Genomic DNA, 17,145 nt, shown 5'->3' with positions numbered 1-17,145 from the left:
TTAAGTGTTAGGGATTCACTGGTGATGTCTTTCACTGTTGAGCACGCGGTGCATATCTGGCCCAAGCCAGAGGGGTCGACCTCTCAGGAGACGCAAAGACGCGCCCGTGACGAGACAGGTATACTTTAGCAGACTGAGCGATCCTGCAGGGGCTGAGGGACTGAGACCTCTGCGGCCTCTTCATGGCCGCTATCCGGACCAAGTGGTCTCTGGCTGAGCTGGAGTTGACGGAGGCTGCAGAAAGGGATGGAGAGCAGCTGCTGGACCCCATCCTGGCAGATGATGCACCTGGGAATGCAATGTTTCATCGGAAGGGATGCAAAGAGGGTTGTTCAATAGCTGTAACATTATCAGAGCAGTCCAATGAGAACTCCAGTCTTGTTGCTTCTCAAATGTGAGGAATCGGATCCAAACCTGATGCAGTGGGGGCAGTTTGATGAGCAGGGTCGTAGTCGTCAGTTTCCAAATTCCGACTGTTCCTAACAGCCTGGAGGGAGCGGAGGCTGGTCCGGACAGGCGACCCGGTCCGACGTGCTGCTGCAAAACACATCAGTGTTATATCCAGGTCACACACACTCATTCAGTCTCACAAGGTATATTCATGTGATGCTAATGTTGACAGAATCGACAGTTTCTCAAATATTTTATGTTTCTATCGACACGTCATGGTTTTACAATATGTAACATTTTGGTGCCTTTTATTTGTCACATAAAACCGTAGTTTGTGAGTCTCCACTATTTCATGCGCCTCAATATAAGTAATCAAGTATTTATTTAACCAAAGAGGTTATGTTTTCATCTGCTTAATTACACAGCAACTACTAAACAGATTACCACAAAACTTGATTCAAAGGATGTGGTAAAGATCAGGAAAGAAAACATGACATTTTGGTGGGCTATCTGGATCATAGCGTGATCATAAATAAATGGATCAAAAAAATGTTTAGAGGGCTGATGTTTATGAGTGTTTACAATTTGGTGCACATTAAAGTATGGGGTAACACAAGGAGACTATTGGCCTGGTGGATGTACGCACTCTACTGAGTCTCCTAGTTTAAAAGGGAACAAATCATATTCCTAAAAACATCATTTAAATTTCATTAAAGGCATTAAACACACCTCTTTAATTACAATCAATCTATAATCATTCCACCTCACATCCTATTGAGGCCTCTGATAATATAGTCGGGTTTTTTTTCTCTGTGCACCTTGATTCTGCGTCAGTTTAAGCAGCTTGAACTGGGTGACCTGCTGCTGAAGTCTGGCCAGTTTGGGACTCTGCCTGGCAGCTGATGTTGGTGACTGGCCCGAGGGAGAGCTCTGGGACAACAGGCGAGGCGACCAGCGAGTGAAGTCGTCAGTGTTTTCTACAGAGGTGTTGAAATAAAAAGGTGACTCAGGGCTTCTCCGGGGCGCGGAAACGTAGTCCTGTCGTAAACCTGAAAGATGAAGACTAAAGTTATCTCTATTCAACATAATCACACGTCATTGAGAGTTCAGTGTAGAGTAAATCAAATCCAAAAAACTTGTGTACTCACTGGCCTCCTGTATCTGAACCATTATGCGGACGTCTGTGATGTCCTCCAGTCTGTAGTTTGTGTTTATGGAGTTGTTATCTACGCAGATTAATTCAGGCAACATGTGACTGAGTTATATAAAATGAAAGACATTTGTTTTGGCTAAACATAAAGGGGGATGCACATGTAGAGATTGATTTGGCCATCTTGATTTTATTTCACTGATAGGTGTTAAAAGCATTTAAAGCTATGTCTCAGGTTATTTGTTGTTGCAATACCTGGACTATGGGAGATGTTCTGGGTTGTGTGACCTGAAGATTTCCCCCCCGTGCGATGACAAACTGCAGGACGTCTGTAGAGGTGACTGCTCGGCCCTGACAACACAGAGAGTGGGGGCTACTCAGACCACAATGTTTCGTAATCAAAGAAATCAGCAGCGTGGAGAAGTGGTTCCAAGATGCTGCTCGCTTACTTCCATCCAGCCTGTTCATCAGCTGACGACACGCCGCCTCCACCTCAGGACCGGGGTTATCCAGGACGTGTCGACACCATGTGAGAGCCGACTCAGACTTCTCCTCAGTCGCCTGTTTCTTTGGAGACTCGTATAACCTGAGAGGAATAGAAGAGCACGTTTACCCTTTTTATTGACTGAGAACAAGCCCCGCTTCAGCTCGATAAAGAACAGACACGTTCAGAGGAGTTTACAAACAAATTTGGTATCTAGAATTTGGTTATGCTGATCAGCAACCACATTAGCTGCTTTACACAGCTTTTACTCCACCCTGGAGGAAGTGTTTTCTGTTTGTGTGTCTTTTTGTTTGTCAGCCGGATTATGCAAACACTACAGAACAGATTGCCATGAAACTTAGTGGAAGGATGGCACATGGGCCGAGACAGAAACCAATTCAATTTTGGCATGGATCTGTCTTCAGGTGCAGGTGCAGGTCCAGGAATTTATTTTATCATTTTCTTTAAAGTTCAGAGAAAAAGGTGTTTTCAACATTCTTACTCATTTCCCAGGAAACAGTTCAACAATCAGACATATTTGGGAAACTGATCCATTGAATTTTAATAGACTACTGGACCTTGTTGGTGGCATGTTTTGGTTAATTCTAGTTTTAAATGTAAAGTGACTTGGCTGACAGATTGGTTCATTACTTTCTTACATTAAACATTGTCCCTCACTAGGAGTGAGAGTGTCATTAAAGATGTGATGTCACCCACCAGCTCTCTTCATCCTGCTCACCCTCCTCTACATCAAGGAGCTCCACAGAGTCCAAAGCGGACTCCTCTTCTTTCGGCTCATCGTCCGAAGCGTTTTTCTGACTGTTGTAGTCGTTCAATGTTCCGTCCGTGACGGAGCAAGGTGGGGGTGAATTACACCCTGACTTCAAATGATCCAGTCTGGCCCTTGCATCCATGGCAAACGAGTGACCGTTGCAACTCTTAAACGTTGCAGGTTCTGTGTCCATCCAGCTGCTGCAGTATGAATGCAAGCTGTCCTTCGGCTGCTCAGCGTTGCTCTTCATCTCACTGGAGAAGAGATGGTTGATTGCACTGGTGTCAAACTCCCAGTCCCAGTTGCTCTTCGGCTGATCTTGGAGCTCCAGTTTCTGAAGAGAGATTCTCACAGCTCTTCCCTTCTTCAAACACCTTGACCAGTTTTGTCTTGTTCCACCCCGGGTCTCCAAAATTAAGATGTGGTCAAACCAGAATCTGACAAAAACGTAATTTCAAGATAATAGGATTCTTCAGAGTTGCAGTCATGGTTGTGTAGGTCTGCACAAACCGCCAGTGTGCTGCTTCACTGTACCATATATTGACCCAGATTTGTTGAGTAGGGCTGTTAAGTATAGACACTCAACAGATTGGATGGATTTAGAGAAGCATCATGAGCTTATGTGGATTAAAGAGTTTGTGAGCTGTTACTAAGAAAGAAAAAATAGCCACTGTACATCGCACCATCAAGACTGATTTTGACAAAACCGATTCAGCCTATGGCGGTTTTCAATATATTTTTGCTTTCCTGGATTACTCAAATATTAATTTAAACTCTTTAAGTCCAAAACATGGGGGAGTACTCTCTCTATAAAGTGTGCATAGATTATATGTGTTGATATTTTTGTAGCACTGATGTTGTATTGTTCACCGTGCTGCTGCTGCTGCTGCTTTCTTTAGTTGTCATGTCAAAAGCTGTTGCTGAATGTTTGTGGTTATTTGTTTTCAGATGTGTTTGCCTCACACATCTCACCCGAGGAAGTTGCCATTAGAAGTGTGGTCAGATCATAGATACAGTCTCTCTCTCTCTCTCTCTCTCTCTCTCTCTCTCTCTCTCTCTCTCTCTCTCTCTCTCTCTCTCTCTCTCTCTCTCTCTCTCTCTCTCTCTCTCTCTCTCTCGCTCTCTCTCTCCCTCTCTGAAACGCACACACCACCCACACGCAGTAATGGAATTGACACACACAAGTGTCCTCACATACCAACTGACAATCAGGGTTTAAGAGTGTGGAGCATTTACCGTAATTTATGGCCTGTAATATTTGTATATGGTGCTGAACTTTTTGGCACCAGAGCAGTAGGTTTATGAAATCTAACAAAAAGACAACAAGCTAAGTATGTAGAGCTCTTCCTGTGAAACTGCTGTTGCATTCATTATAGACTTCCTGTATGTGTTCACATCAAGTCTGATCTTTCACATACTGACGGATGGTTATTTGTTTCTGTTGGCTCTACAAGACCTCAGGTGCTCCACTTGATCTTGTATCGCAGGTAAACATTGAAACAATGACCTGTAGGGGTTGAAAGGTCAAAAGCTTGTTGACCTTACCCATGATCACATCTGGGTGTGGTCAGGTGTGGAAAGAGCATGTCAACAGTGCAGCCGAGGCCCTGCACCAACACGTTGTTTGTCAAGAATTAAGTCCAGTGCACTGTTTTCACAGTTCTGTGTATAAACCGGTTAAAGAAATGTGACAGAAGGTATTAATCAGAAGAAACAAAGAAATAATTTAAGTGCAGATGAAACTGACAAAGAAACAAGCACACACTTAAATACGTTTTTACAATTTGAAGATAGTAGACCTATTTCTAATGACATTTCATTCACCAGTTATAACATTTGGTGTAGGTTATCGGAGCCTGTTCTTCCAGTCTTTATGCCAAACTAAGCTAATTTGCGTGGCTCCAGCTCCACACACGCAGGGTGTTTTCTAAAAGCCTGCTAGTAGCAGCATGTAAAACACAAACTTTTTGCATACACAAGAAATAACCTTATTTCCTAAAGTGACGAAGCTTTTGTTTTAATAGAAGATAGGGTTGACAAAATATCTTCATGTCATGATCTGTGCAGTTACTAGATATTTTACTTTAATTCAAAACTTCTAGGCCCATTTTCAAGGACTTTCATGCTCCCTTAATACTATTTTATATATACTTATCCTGTTTTTTATTATTAGGTAAATTACACTGTGTTGTTGTGACTTTACCACTACATATTCTTATATATTTATATATGTATATATTTTTGTTGTTTTATATATATATATATATATATATATATATATATATATATATATATATATATATATATATATATTTATTTTTTTTATTCTACTTTCCACTCCAGCAGCACAAGAACACTTCCCTACTGGACACTGACACAATCACATCATTGCATTCCATGCCTGTATCAGTAAATATGTTTAAGTGTTTGAGTGTATAAACTACTGGATGATCTAAATTTCCCTCGGGATTAATAAAGTATCCATCTATCTATCTATCTACCTATCTGTGAGGACCAGGGCCCATATATGCTGCATAATGAAAGATCTGGATCAGTTTCTGTGACTTCAGTCATTCTCATGTTGAACATCCCACTTGCTCCTCCCAAACCCAGCAGGTAGAAGGAGGAGCCCTCTTCCTCCTCTTCCTCCTCACCCCGGTGTGTGAGCTGCACCTGCGCCGCCCCCCCCCCCCCCCGCCCCCCCCTGCCCTCCTCCTCCCTCCCTGCCCTGCACCTCTCCACCCAGCGGCCTGTTTCCTCCTCGTCACCGGTCGTGTTTCACTCGTTGAAAGCCGAACTACTGCACCTCTCCGCCGGCTTCCGAAACCACAGCGACCCGGTGTTATTTCAGCACGACTCCCCCCCTATCACGACCACCACCACCACCTTTAAGCATGTGGACCACCGAGCGATAAGTACAGAGAGTGAAAGCCGGGAGGGAAATGCAGGACAGCGGCAAACCAGCACCCGGGAGTCCCGATGTAGTGAGTGCGAGCTCGGCGCAGGTAAGGATCGGAGGTCTGGGTCTTTAACGCTGGATCCGAGCCAACCATGGCCCCCTCTCTCTCTGTGTGTGTTGGGGGGAGTTAGAAGCGAGTTAGGGCTCTTTAATTAAGCAACGTGGGACCCAGTTTTCGGGGGGATACAGTTTCACCTCCCGGAGGTGCTGTGGTCACGGCAGGAAAGATTCAAATTCTCCTGGTGAAGCCGTCTAACCTGTCCGTCCACATCGCTCCAGGCTCGGGGCCGGTGCTCCGGCAGCAGCACGGGCGGAGAGACGCGCTGCAGCCGGCGGAGGTGAAGCCGGAGGAGTCGGTGGGACTCAGTCAGTCCCCAGATGTGTCAGAGCAGAGTTTTCTCAGGGTGTTTACACAACAGCAGCAGAGCAATTCGCAGATAATACAAATAATCTGATTTTTATCCCCAATAAATGTCTCTTTAGTTTAGGTTTTAACAAATGTATGTGACAGCTTATAAAGATGCACACAACACTATCATTTATTATTAGGATTGATGGCTTTATCAATCCTAACTGCATATTCAAACAATCAATATCATTTAGAAACTCGTCCCGATTTTTTACAAGTAAATCTTGATTGTGTATGTATGTATACATGTATGTATATGCGTATGTGTGGGGTCCAGGAACCTAAATCACATAACAGAGACTTGTCCTCCTTACGGGGTCAAAGAAAGCATGTGTATATATATACATATATAAGTTCTCAATTCAGTAGGGATGTAACTTATAGTGATGATAATAATGACCTGGATTTATATACGACCTTTAAAGGTTCAAACTAAGTACAGTAAATAATAGTAGCAATTCTTGAGATAATGAGTCTATTGGTCAATCACAGATTCTTGTTCAGCCCTCTTGGTTTACTGTAGTCGCTGCCATTGGTTGATCCCCATCCTCTGTGATGATAGTTCTCTTTCAACACATTGACATTGTGTCGTGACTCGTGTTTCAACTTCCTCCTTCCTGTATCAGTGTCCCCGAGCCTATACATGTTTACATGTTTGGATACATTTTCCTTCTGTAGTGATTCAATGAATCTCAGAGACGTCATATCTTGGATAACGTGACTTAAACATCATTTTATTCAAACTCTGGTTCTTGTGTGTCACTGATGAATAACTAATGTAAAGACAAAACAATGAATTGCACATAAAGCAGAAGTCTTTCTAACCTGACTTCCTCCCTGCAACCTGACGTGAGAGAAGGTAGTTCCTCTCTTGTTTAGAGACGGATCATCTACTGGAAGGAAGGAGGAAGAAATAGTCCAGTTTACGTCATAGTCAGACAAACACACACACACAGGGTAAACCTTACACAAACTAATTTGACAGTTAAATAATAGTAAAACGGTACCTCTGTGACTTGTTAAATGTCATTGATTAACCCGCTGTTGTTTAACAATCTGAATAATGGACTAATCACTATGCTATATTCTCTCTCTCTCTATCTCTCTCTCTCTCTCTCTCTCTCTCTCTCTCTCTCTCTCTCTCTAATACTGGATCGATTCCAGATTTGTACTCGCATCATTATATATTTCCTCACTGATTTCACTCTCTTAATATATCTTACTTTTCCCCCCCTAGAATTCGGCACATCTGAAAGGGCATAGCATCACTCAAAATGGCCACAGCGCCGCAGGTACACCTGCTCCAGAGTTCGATTCCCGACCTCAAAGTCCTGCACTCACAACGACCCCAATCATCCCCAGGGAGCAGTGGGGAGGGAAGTACGAGTTCCTGCTCTCCTGTCTTGGATACTGCGTGGGACTGGCCAACGTGTGGCGGTTCCCATACCTTTGTTACCGCAATGGAGGAGGTGAGTGGTCTGCAGGCATGTCAGCTTCCTTCTGAATGCCAGGGTGCACGTCTGAGATCATTTGTTACACTCATTTGGGCAGGAGGCCCTCTTCGCCCTGCCCTTGGGTGTGCACAACCTTGTAATCACGCTGGCTTAGTTTGCACACTCAGTCCGGGGCTCGCCATGGCAGCCTTTCCTGGGAGCTGGAACACAAAGCATTTCCTAATCCTATAAGTGTGTTTTTCCTTGGTTACACACCAGACATGCGGTCTGGCTGTGTAACCCACCCTCGTGTACTCTGCATCCTCAACTGAAATCAAACATGTCGGAGCTTGACTATCTGTCAAGCAGAATAACATGTGTCTGTGAGGCTGCCACATAGACAGAGGCTGCTTAAGTTAGCCTGCGTCTACAGGCTGTCTGTTGCCTGCACAAACCCGATCGTTACGGTAGATGTCTCCCTCAGCACCCCCCTTCCTCACGCTAACCTATTCCTGATCTTCACAGGTGTGTTTCTCATCCCCTACTTCATTATGCTCTTTGTTACCGGCGTTCCACTCTTCCTCATGGAGCTGAGTTTAGGCCAGTACGGAGCAGCCGGCCCCATCACTGTGTGGAAATGCTGCCCTCTGCTCAAAGGTAATGATCTGCTCCGTCATGCTTTTAGTGCGCTATTTATACACTGTAGTTCTGCCCCCCCCTACCTTGGAAACTGTTGTAACTCTGTCAGCATGTCGACTTTAACGCACAATATGTGACTCCATCAAAATAAGGAATAAAGACATATTTTGTTGAAGTCATGAAGCAGTGTGGGATCATATGGTGTCTTGTCTTGTCCCATAATCCTCTTGGGTTGCTTGGGTCGCCCGGTACGTTTGCATATTACTGGGAGAGCTTCGGCAACAGAAAGAACGTCTGTGCTGCAAACAGCAAGGAATGAAGAATTGTGATCCATTACAAGTGGCCAAAGCAAAATCTCATCGCACTTATCCAGGAATCTTAAAAATCTGTTGCAGTTTGAATGGGGTGAGCAGGAACTCGAGATGACATCATAATACTTGTTTCACCAGTCAGACCATTTAAACAGTTTACGTAACTGGCTGACTCATGTCATCCCGTCACATTATATTGACGTCATTGGCCGTTCCTAAACATTCCTCAGAACAATACAACTCAGTTGCTAAATATAAACTAATAAAGAAAGTCTCAGAGCCTCAAAGAAAAAGCCAGAAAAGCAGATTTTATCATCAGGGTAGTTTTTATTCAAACTGAAAATATCAGCTACTCTCACTCTGAGGTGTTTATTAAATATATATTCTTTGCACATATTAAATATCATCATGCAAGTACAATCCCCACCAAAGGATAGTATTAGAAAATAGTACTATACGATAAAAGGTACATCTATTTCTTTCTATTTATTTAATTCTATCTATTTCACTTCACTTCTTTTCAGACAATCAAGTGATATTTTGTATTCATTGCCTGACACAATAGTTCATATTCTGTTTTTATGAGATCTAAAAAGCTTCTGTTTGTCATTTCTCTAAGGTATTGGCATTGGGATGCTCTGTGTGTCCACTCTGGTTTGTCTCTACTATAACATCATCATAGCGTGGACATTTTACTACCTGGGCAGCTCTTTCCAAAGCCCACTGCCCTGGTCCTGTGACGCTTTGGCCAATGCAGGTCTCTGTGGTAACAACAACACGGGTAACAGCTCCACCGGTAAAACCCTCAGCCCCACCGAATTCTTCTGGAAGTAAGTGTCTTTTTTCGCTCACTCACTCACCTCTCTTTATTTAATACATATTTTCATACTGTTTCTCATGTCTACTGTACTTCTTCCGACAATTAATGCTTTTCATTCTAAGAGACAATCTAATATTTCAGGACGCATACATTTCTTTTTGTCAGACTTGCGAATTGCTCTGGCAGTACAAACACAAACCTTGTTCAAATATTTGACTTTTTTCAGAAAACGCCACCGTTGTTTACAATGACAAGAGCCGTTAAACCGTGTCTTTTTCAGCTAACGTGACAAAGAACTTAAAAAAAAAACACTGCATGAAAGGTTGTGTGGTGTGGTGAGCATGCTGATAGCGTTATGGTCAGCCATAGTGCAGTGATAACAGCTTACTGTCTGCTCTGAGAGAAAATGAAGCTTTACTGATGTACAGCAAACAAACCAAAGGGCTCAGGATGAGGCCAGATATAACGTTGAGCCAGAAGTTTGTTTACACTATAACCAGAGAACCAGTTTCAAAACGCTAGGATGGTGTTTAAGAGAAGACTGAACTGATTGAGATGTTATTGCTTAAAAATACCTGGATTCCTTTTATTAAGAAATGTCATCAACGTTGCTCATGTAAGAGTCTAAAACAAAATAAAAAGACAACCTAAAACCTTCAGTGGAGCATTTAGACAACAGGGGCCTTGTGCTCCTGCGGCTCCTTACAAAGGTGCCGTGCAGGGAAAGGTTCACCTGTGACCGAACACTCCCGAGCTTCTTTCTTGTTCTCTGCTCTGTGACGGTCCAAAGGGAATCTGCTGGACATGTTAATACATAACCTGCTATAGATAAGGTTTTCTAGAAAATACCAGAATTCAATTCAGTAGAAACCATATCTCCACCAACTGCCTCCTTCAGATCTTGATTTTATTTGGAACTGCACCAAACTGTACACACTCGTAGATATCAGTCACCTGTGTGATTTTTTTTTTTTTCATCAAGATCTGGGAAATCAAGGAAAATATTGAATAACGCCTTATATCACAATAACAAGTTAAAGAAAGTGGAAAATCCAGATCCAAACCAAAATTGTAGGAGTTCTTCCCTGACCCACACCACATCCTTCTTCCAAGTTTAGTGTTCGTCAAGTACTTTTATAGTGTACATTTATAGTAATGGACTAAAACAAATTTAAACAAAAGAAGACAATAAAAAGAACAATATTATAATTGAATGAATAATGCTCTTTTCTTCAGACTCATAAATCTAGCCAACTCTAACAACTCTTGTTTGTTTTGCATTAGTTCATGTGTATTTAGTGGGTCTGCAGTGATACATATTTGTGTGTGACCTGTGTTGCAGTGAGCGTGTGCTGGGTGTAGTACACAGCGAGGGCCTTCATGACCCGGGCCCTGTCCGGTGGCAACTGGCCCTGTGCCTCCTGGCTGCCTGGATCATCATCTTCCTGTGTATGCTCAAGGGCATCCGCAGCTCTGGCAAGGTGAATATACATAATGTTGCTATTGTTAGTTCCCAAACACACACACACACACACAGACACACACAGTCCTTCCCTATGCTGCTTCAACTTCCTATCCTAATACGTGTCTGTGTCGTCTGGGTTTCAGGTGGTTTATGTAACAGCCACCTTCCCGTACTTTGTGCTCCTTGTTCTGATCATCAGAGGTGCGACACTAGAGGGCTCCCTTCAGGGTGTTACCTTCTACCTCACCCCAGACTGGAGCAGACTATCTAATGCACAGGTACCTAGACTCGATAGACTGTGTTAAGTCAATACTCTGTTACTATTATAAAAATAACAATAGATATTTCCATTGTTTTTAACTTTTCTCTGAAACTTTGCAGGTGTGGAATGACGCGGCCTCACAGGTCTTCTACTCCTTAGGTATTGGAGTCGGAGGGCTGCTTTCTATGGCCTCTTACAATAAGTTCGACAACAACGTCATCAGGTGAGTTAGCGCTTCGCTCCAACATTTCCTCTGCTGCTGCCGTCCTGACAGTTTCAGGCTCTTAATCGTGGTTCTTTTCATTTCAGGGACACCTTGATTATCACCACAGGAAACTGCACAACCAGCTTCTTAGCAGGATTTGCTATATTCTCCATCCTGGGCCACATGGCATGGAGGAAGGGGGTACCTGTTGCAGAGGTGGCAGATACGGGTAGTTACTTCAACCACTTAAAACAATAAAAATCCCACTTTAATGCTCCTCTGTGCAGTTTTTAAGAAGGATATATTCTCTGAAATCATTTCATTTCATTGGTGTATTGTGGAGTCAGTGCTTCTACTTCATGAATTTAATCTAGTCTTATATCTCCAGTTATATTTCATTGTCTTGCCTTTGTTCTTGAACCCTTTTGCCTCCAGGTCCTGGTTTGGCCTTTGTTGCTTACCCAGAGGCCCTTGCTCTCCTGCCAGGCTCGGTGTTCTGGTCCATCCTGTTCTTCATCATGCTCTTTATGCTTGGTATTGATACACTGGTAAGTACGCACACTCAATTAACCGGCTGGTGCATGCTGGCAAAAACACAATTCAAGTTCTCGTGTGTGATGACTTCTGCTCTGCCGCCTCACAGTTTGGCAACATGGAGGGCATCACAACCGCCGTGATGGATGAATTTCCGCAGCTCAGACAGAACCCGCTGCACAAGACGCTGTTCTTGGCCGCGCTGTGTTTCTGCTTCTACCTTATGGGTCTCTTGTTAGTGACCAACGTGAGTAGGTTTTCAGTGAACTGCAGTGAGTGAGGAATTTGTCTGCACATGCATCTGCTCCGTGATCTCGCTCACATGCCCCTGTGTTGTCTGTGTCTTCATAGGGAGGGATTTACTGGTTCACCCTCATTGACTCCTTCAGCACTAGCTTTGGCCTCATCATCATCGCCCTCTTCATGTGCATTGGCATCTCCTTCTTCTATGGTAGTCCATCTCACTCCCCCTAACCTTCACATCAAACTCCCCTAACACCACATTGTTCCTCTGTATAAGTCTCAGTCATCCAAGACACGCAAGTTCTAAAAGAAGAGAAACCTGAGCTTCTGTGTTGTGAAGCAAATCCAATTTCTCTCAAGATCAACAGTGTTGTTTCGAAAGTAAAAGTCCTGTTTATTGTGAAACAATGTTATGTGCTCCTGTAGAAGTTTCAGGTGCGTATGATACAAATTCAACTTAAGACAAACGTGTTTTATCCGCAGTGTCAATGAGATATACTACACTACCCACAATCCTCAGTTGTAATAGTGACATCTCTGATTTGTGGAGCTTACTGTTACCATGCAAATGTTTATCGCACCCATGAAAATCATGTTGGCTACGATCAGATCATTCAGCGTTACATTACGTTTACCACAGAGCAACCATGGTTTCCCTCTTTGAGTCAGTTGCAAGGTTTTTAAGAGATGAGGAGAAGAGTCCAAAGGGGCAAATTTAAGAAGAAGCGCACTGGAAATGTAAAGTATTCATTTGAAATGGTTTATAGGATGCGTAGTTTATTTATTGTTAAGACAATTATGTACACAGTCTTGTTTTGCTCCGAATTAAATATTTCATGGACATGTTCATCGAGTAGCTGGTTAGCCTGCTTGAGATGTAAAAACTATTTTTATAGAGATTTTCTTAAACAAAAAATGGGGGGAAATAAAATGGAAATTTACTTCCAGAACCAGAGCCGTTCAAAAAATAGGCAGTCACTGTTACAATCTTTTTTAAGGGAGCAGTTTATTCCCTTTTATCAAGTACGTTGTGTGAATTTTTTCACAATGCACTCCCCTTTATCAAGAGGGGCGGGGGCATGAAGAACCAAGAGTTTCTGAAAAGAGGTGTTGCAAAAGGAGAGTGACCATTCTGAACATTAGAGCATTTAAACTAATTCAAGTAATTATCCAAATTAAAATCCCGAACCTGGCTATGAGATGAATATGTGTCCTTTAAAACTGCAAAAAAAATATCAAGCAGTTATTTTAACCACTTCACATCACACAATTTCACAGTTTTGTTTCTTACTTAATAATAATAACCTGAAAACAAGTTTCTATTATATGATTGTCCCAGTGGTATATTGGTTTTTCCAGCGTTCATAATACACACCTCCTAATGAACTTTTCTTTTCAGGAGTCAACCAGTTTTGTCAAGACATTCTTGATATGATCAACCCCTGCCCTCCCTGGTGCAGAAAAGTGCTGCTTTACTTCAAAGCATGCTGGGTTTTCTTCACTCCGTTTCTTCTGCTGGTGAGTAAACACAATATTTTGGGTATTTGGCCAGATGCAGGTACAATGGGACACAATTGCTTTTCAGAATTAAACTTCAATGAGGGTGGCTGGCTCACTGTGTCATCTGATCTCTAAAATCATAGGGCTCAATTAAAATCAGTAACTATTGCAATAGAGTTTTCATCAATAGCAATATAATAAATACAATATATTAGGGCTGGGCAACGATTAAAAGTTTTAATCGCGATTAATCGCATGATTTCCCTGATTAATCACGATTAATTGCATTTGCATACGCAAAATCCAATAATGAATTAAAAAGTAGTGTATAGTGCAATTTTATTTTCAATGTTCTGCCATATGAACGAAAGTGCCATAACATTTGTTGTGCAAACACTTTTAACATCAGCATTTAATACAGTAGCAGTTAAATAAAATATTCAGTGTAAATCTCAACTTAATGTTATCAAAGCAAATACAAAATTAAAGCTCAATGCCACTGCCAGGGCATTAATGTTATCCTCTTCGTTATGAAAAATGTATACTCCTCCCTGCGTCTAACGTAGTCTGCCGAAGCCTCGCTCCGCTCGCTGTTTCGTTGAGTGATTTGCTGGTATCAACTGTGTGTTTTGCATTTAGGTGATATTTTAGACTGGAAGTACTCCGGTGATAAGAAAATTCACCTTGGCAGTGGCTACAAATTACTTTGGTTCTGTCGACTCCGCCGTCTGGAAGAACTTTAAAATGAAAATGGCCATGTAAAAGCTCCGTACCCTTATCCATGGTTGTTTATCCGCCAATTATTTTCTTTTTTCCGGTTCCGCAGCAGTCAGCAACAGACTTTCACAAAATAAAAGCCTGACTTTCACAATAAAACAATAAATAATCAAACCTGAGTTAATGCGAGATAAAATAATTGTCTGAGTTAAATAAGTGATGAGTTAACTCGATTAAAACGAGTTAACTTGCCCAGCCCTACAATATATATACTGATATATTGATTATTCAGTTTTATCAAGAATGAAGAAGATTTTAAAACCACAACCTTCACTCAGGAGCTGAACCTTTAAGCTTAGAAATGATAATGTGATGTTTTAATGTGAGGATTTTAAACCATAGGGCCCAGCCCTGCTCTCAATGCACTGCCATTATGCTGCTTTAGCTACTCCTCACTCTGAAGTAAATATAACCTGCCTTGTTCTTTCTCATGGACAACACCTAACACCGAATCAATGAGGATTTTTTTTCTTCCTTGCTACAATGAGAACAGCTGACACAATAATGTTGAACTGTTTTTGTGGCTGAAATTCCTTTAGGGTCCCTAGTTAATAGCAGATCCCCTTCCTTTGGTTCTTAGAAATGTTCATGTTCACTAGATTCATTGTGTTCCTGATTTACTTTTAGATTTTCAAATTGCCTCTGGTGACAAGATTAGACTATTTGAAATCAATATGACCTCTGCAGAGCACTTCAAACTAAAAATAACATACCTTGAGATTTTTTTGTGGCAGTTGGTAGTATATTTTGTGAAGAAAGAAAGAAAATATAATTTGTATTCATATATATATATATATATAACCTAGTTATTACTAACAATAAGCAGGCGTGACCTTCACTACCAGCCTAAGTAAACTTTTGAGCTAAATCGAGTATCATCTACAGTTTATATAATATTGTTGGTTGGTATCATTTTGCCTGTGACGTCACTCCCTCTCACATTTCTGCTGTTCCTTTTTTTATGTGGCCTGAAGCAGAATCAAGGTTGATTGATATTGAAATAGCTCCTTTATTGTTTTGTATTTTTGTACTCTCAGGTTGTAACTTGATCTGGGATGAGCCCCTGAAAGTTAGAAAATATCCCATTAAATGGCCGAATAGTTTTATCAGAAACTGAAAAAGTGAAAAGCATAAATCACTCAATTAAAAATTGTGACAAAACATCAAATAAACTAAAAGGACATCTCTAATATGAAATGTAGCTAACTGTGCTGGAATCTTCACAACAACAGTGGTGGACATTTCAAAAGAAGAAACTGACATTCAATCCAAGTTCCCCCTGCAGCATTATTCTGCTCCTCCTCTGTCTTTCTTCCTCTTCTTACTTAAGAGGAAAACATCCCTCTGTTCATTCTGTGCCTTTCTCCTTGTGGCTGTAGCTCATCCTGACGTACATCTTCATTGAGATGTACAGAACGTCCCTCCACTACGGGTCCTACGTGTACCCTCTGTGGGGTAAAGCGCTGGGCGTGTGCATGGGTGCGACCTGCTGCCTGCAGATCCTCATCTGGGCCATTGTGGCAATCTACAAGGAAACTGGAACACTGAGAGAAGTGAGTATCACCACTATGTCACTGCTGGTGGTGTGAGGTCTGGTTACACCTCTGCTACTCTTGTCACACGAACCAACCAGACACCACCAGTCCATCTGTTTAAATATATTTGTAGATGAAATGGCCTGTTTAGGACGTTTTATGACTCGAGTCTCTTGCTTCTTGTCCAACAGCGTTTCGAGAAATCGATTCGACCTCTGAATTCCTGGAGAGTTAACAACCTGAACAACTCCAGGGCAGCCCAGGAGAGTGCGGAGCCCGAGAGGGTGGAGGCTCCGTTCACTGTCACGCTTACAGACATGGACTTCACCGCGATGACGTGGGAGGAGGGATACCAGGCGTGACAGCGTGGAGAGCGGCGATGAACGCACAGCATTGAGCAAACTACGTTGTCCAGAGAGAGAGGAACTTATCGTTAAGACATTGGCCCCCAGCCTGGCTCTGGTGGCTTAACAGACGGTGTCCTGCAGGGCAGAGTGGAATAATTGCTTTATTTATACTATCATGTATGATTGCAAAGTATTTTTTAAGTCCTTTTATTTTTTTTACATTGTGTAGCATATAAGGTCAGAGCTTGAGAGTTTGGATCATCCTCATTTTTCATTGTAGTATTTGTATGTGCATATGCCTGAATGTGTATTTATTGTTATAGTTGTGTAGTACAATGAATGCACTATGACATTTTACTGAAAACGGTCAGCAGCGGCTTTGGAACCAGATTTAGTTTATCCTGTACAAGGAGGAGGGACAAAGTGCAGAGAGTCTTGGCTGCTACTCGCCACAGCATCACCTGGAGAAGTGACCACACCCGTCATCAGCCGGCCAGACTAAATGGGGTTCACTCAGCCTCAGTCTGGAACTATTTTAATTTGTTTTTGATTTTAAATTAAGGATTTTAAAAATTAGTCCAAGTATAAATAAAGGTACCTAAAATGGCTTGACGAATTAACTTTTTTTCAAGTTACTGTTCATTGGTCCCTTCAAGCTAGTCTGATGTTTTGCATTGCAAATTAGCATTTCTGCCGAAAACATGGAAATCTGTTCTCTCCTATTCTTTTTTTTTTCTGAGAATAAATTGATATTGTCACACTTACACAAATACATTCAACATTATATTGCAGACAGGCTTTTAAAGGCTAAGTGTGTAATATGGCATCAAAGTCAGGGCTGCTTCACCTTCTTGAGCTAGAGGAGAGCTATGGTGGCCCTCGTGTCTTAACACCGGACGACCTCACCAGG

The 17,145-nt window shown here is 42.1% G+C and overlaps 1 protein-coding gene across 1 annotated transcript; it reads left to right on the top strand.

Annotated features, from left to right (window-relative positions):
• Positions 1-4,343: 4,343 nt before the first annotated feature.
• Positions 4,344-16,797, top strand: slc6a7 (solute carrier family 6 member 7). The gene is made up of 16 exons (XM_061085327.1): positions 4,344-4,418; positions 5,543-5,801; positions 5,978-6,111; positions 7,402-7,633; positions 8,123-8,254; positions 9,167-9,377; positions 10,710-10,848; positions 10,976-11,110; positions 11,214-11,317; positions 11,404-11,528; positions 11,735-11,847; positions 11,943-12,080; positions 12,185-12,284; positions 13,476-13,594; positions 15,733-15,906; positions 16,080-16,797. Exons 1-16 carry the CDS (start codon positions 4,344-4,346, stop codon positions 16,248-16,250), a joined length of 2,361 nt encoding a protein of 786 aa, XP_060941310.1. The 3' UTR covers positions 16,251-16,797.
• The last annotated feature ends 348 nt before the right edge of the window (positions 16,798-17,145 follow it).

The sequence above is a fragment of the Limanda limanda genome, chromosome 14, assembly GCF_963576545.1.
Source record: "Limanda limanda chromosome 14, fLimLim1.1, whole genome shotgun sequence".
NCBI lineage: Eukaryota > Metazoa > Chordata > Actinopteri > Pleuronectiformes > Pleuronectidae > Limanda > Limanda limanda.
Note: the sequence above shows the minus strand (reverse complement) of the source record. Positions and strands in the feature narration are given on the sequence as shown.

Excerpts from the sequence above, each read along its gene's own strand:
- slc6a7 (XM_061085327.1), top strand. The coding sequence starts at position 4,344 with ATGATCACATCTGGGTGTGGTCAGGTGTGGAAAGAGCATGTCAACAGT. Across the intron at positions 5,802-5,977 it reads TGAGTGCGAGCTCGGCGCAG|GAAAGATTCAAATTCTCCTG; the intron begins GTAAGGATCGGA and ends TGGTCACGGCAG. Across the intron at positions 11,529-11,734 it reads TGCAGAGGTGGCAGATACGG|GTCCTGGTTTGGCCTTTGTT; the intron begins GTAGTTACTTCA and ends TTTTGCCTCCAG.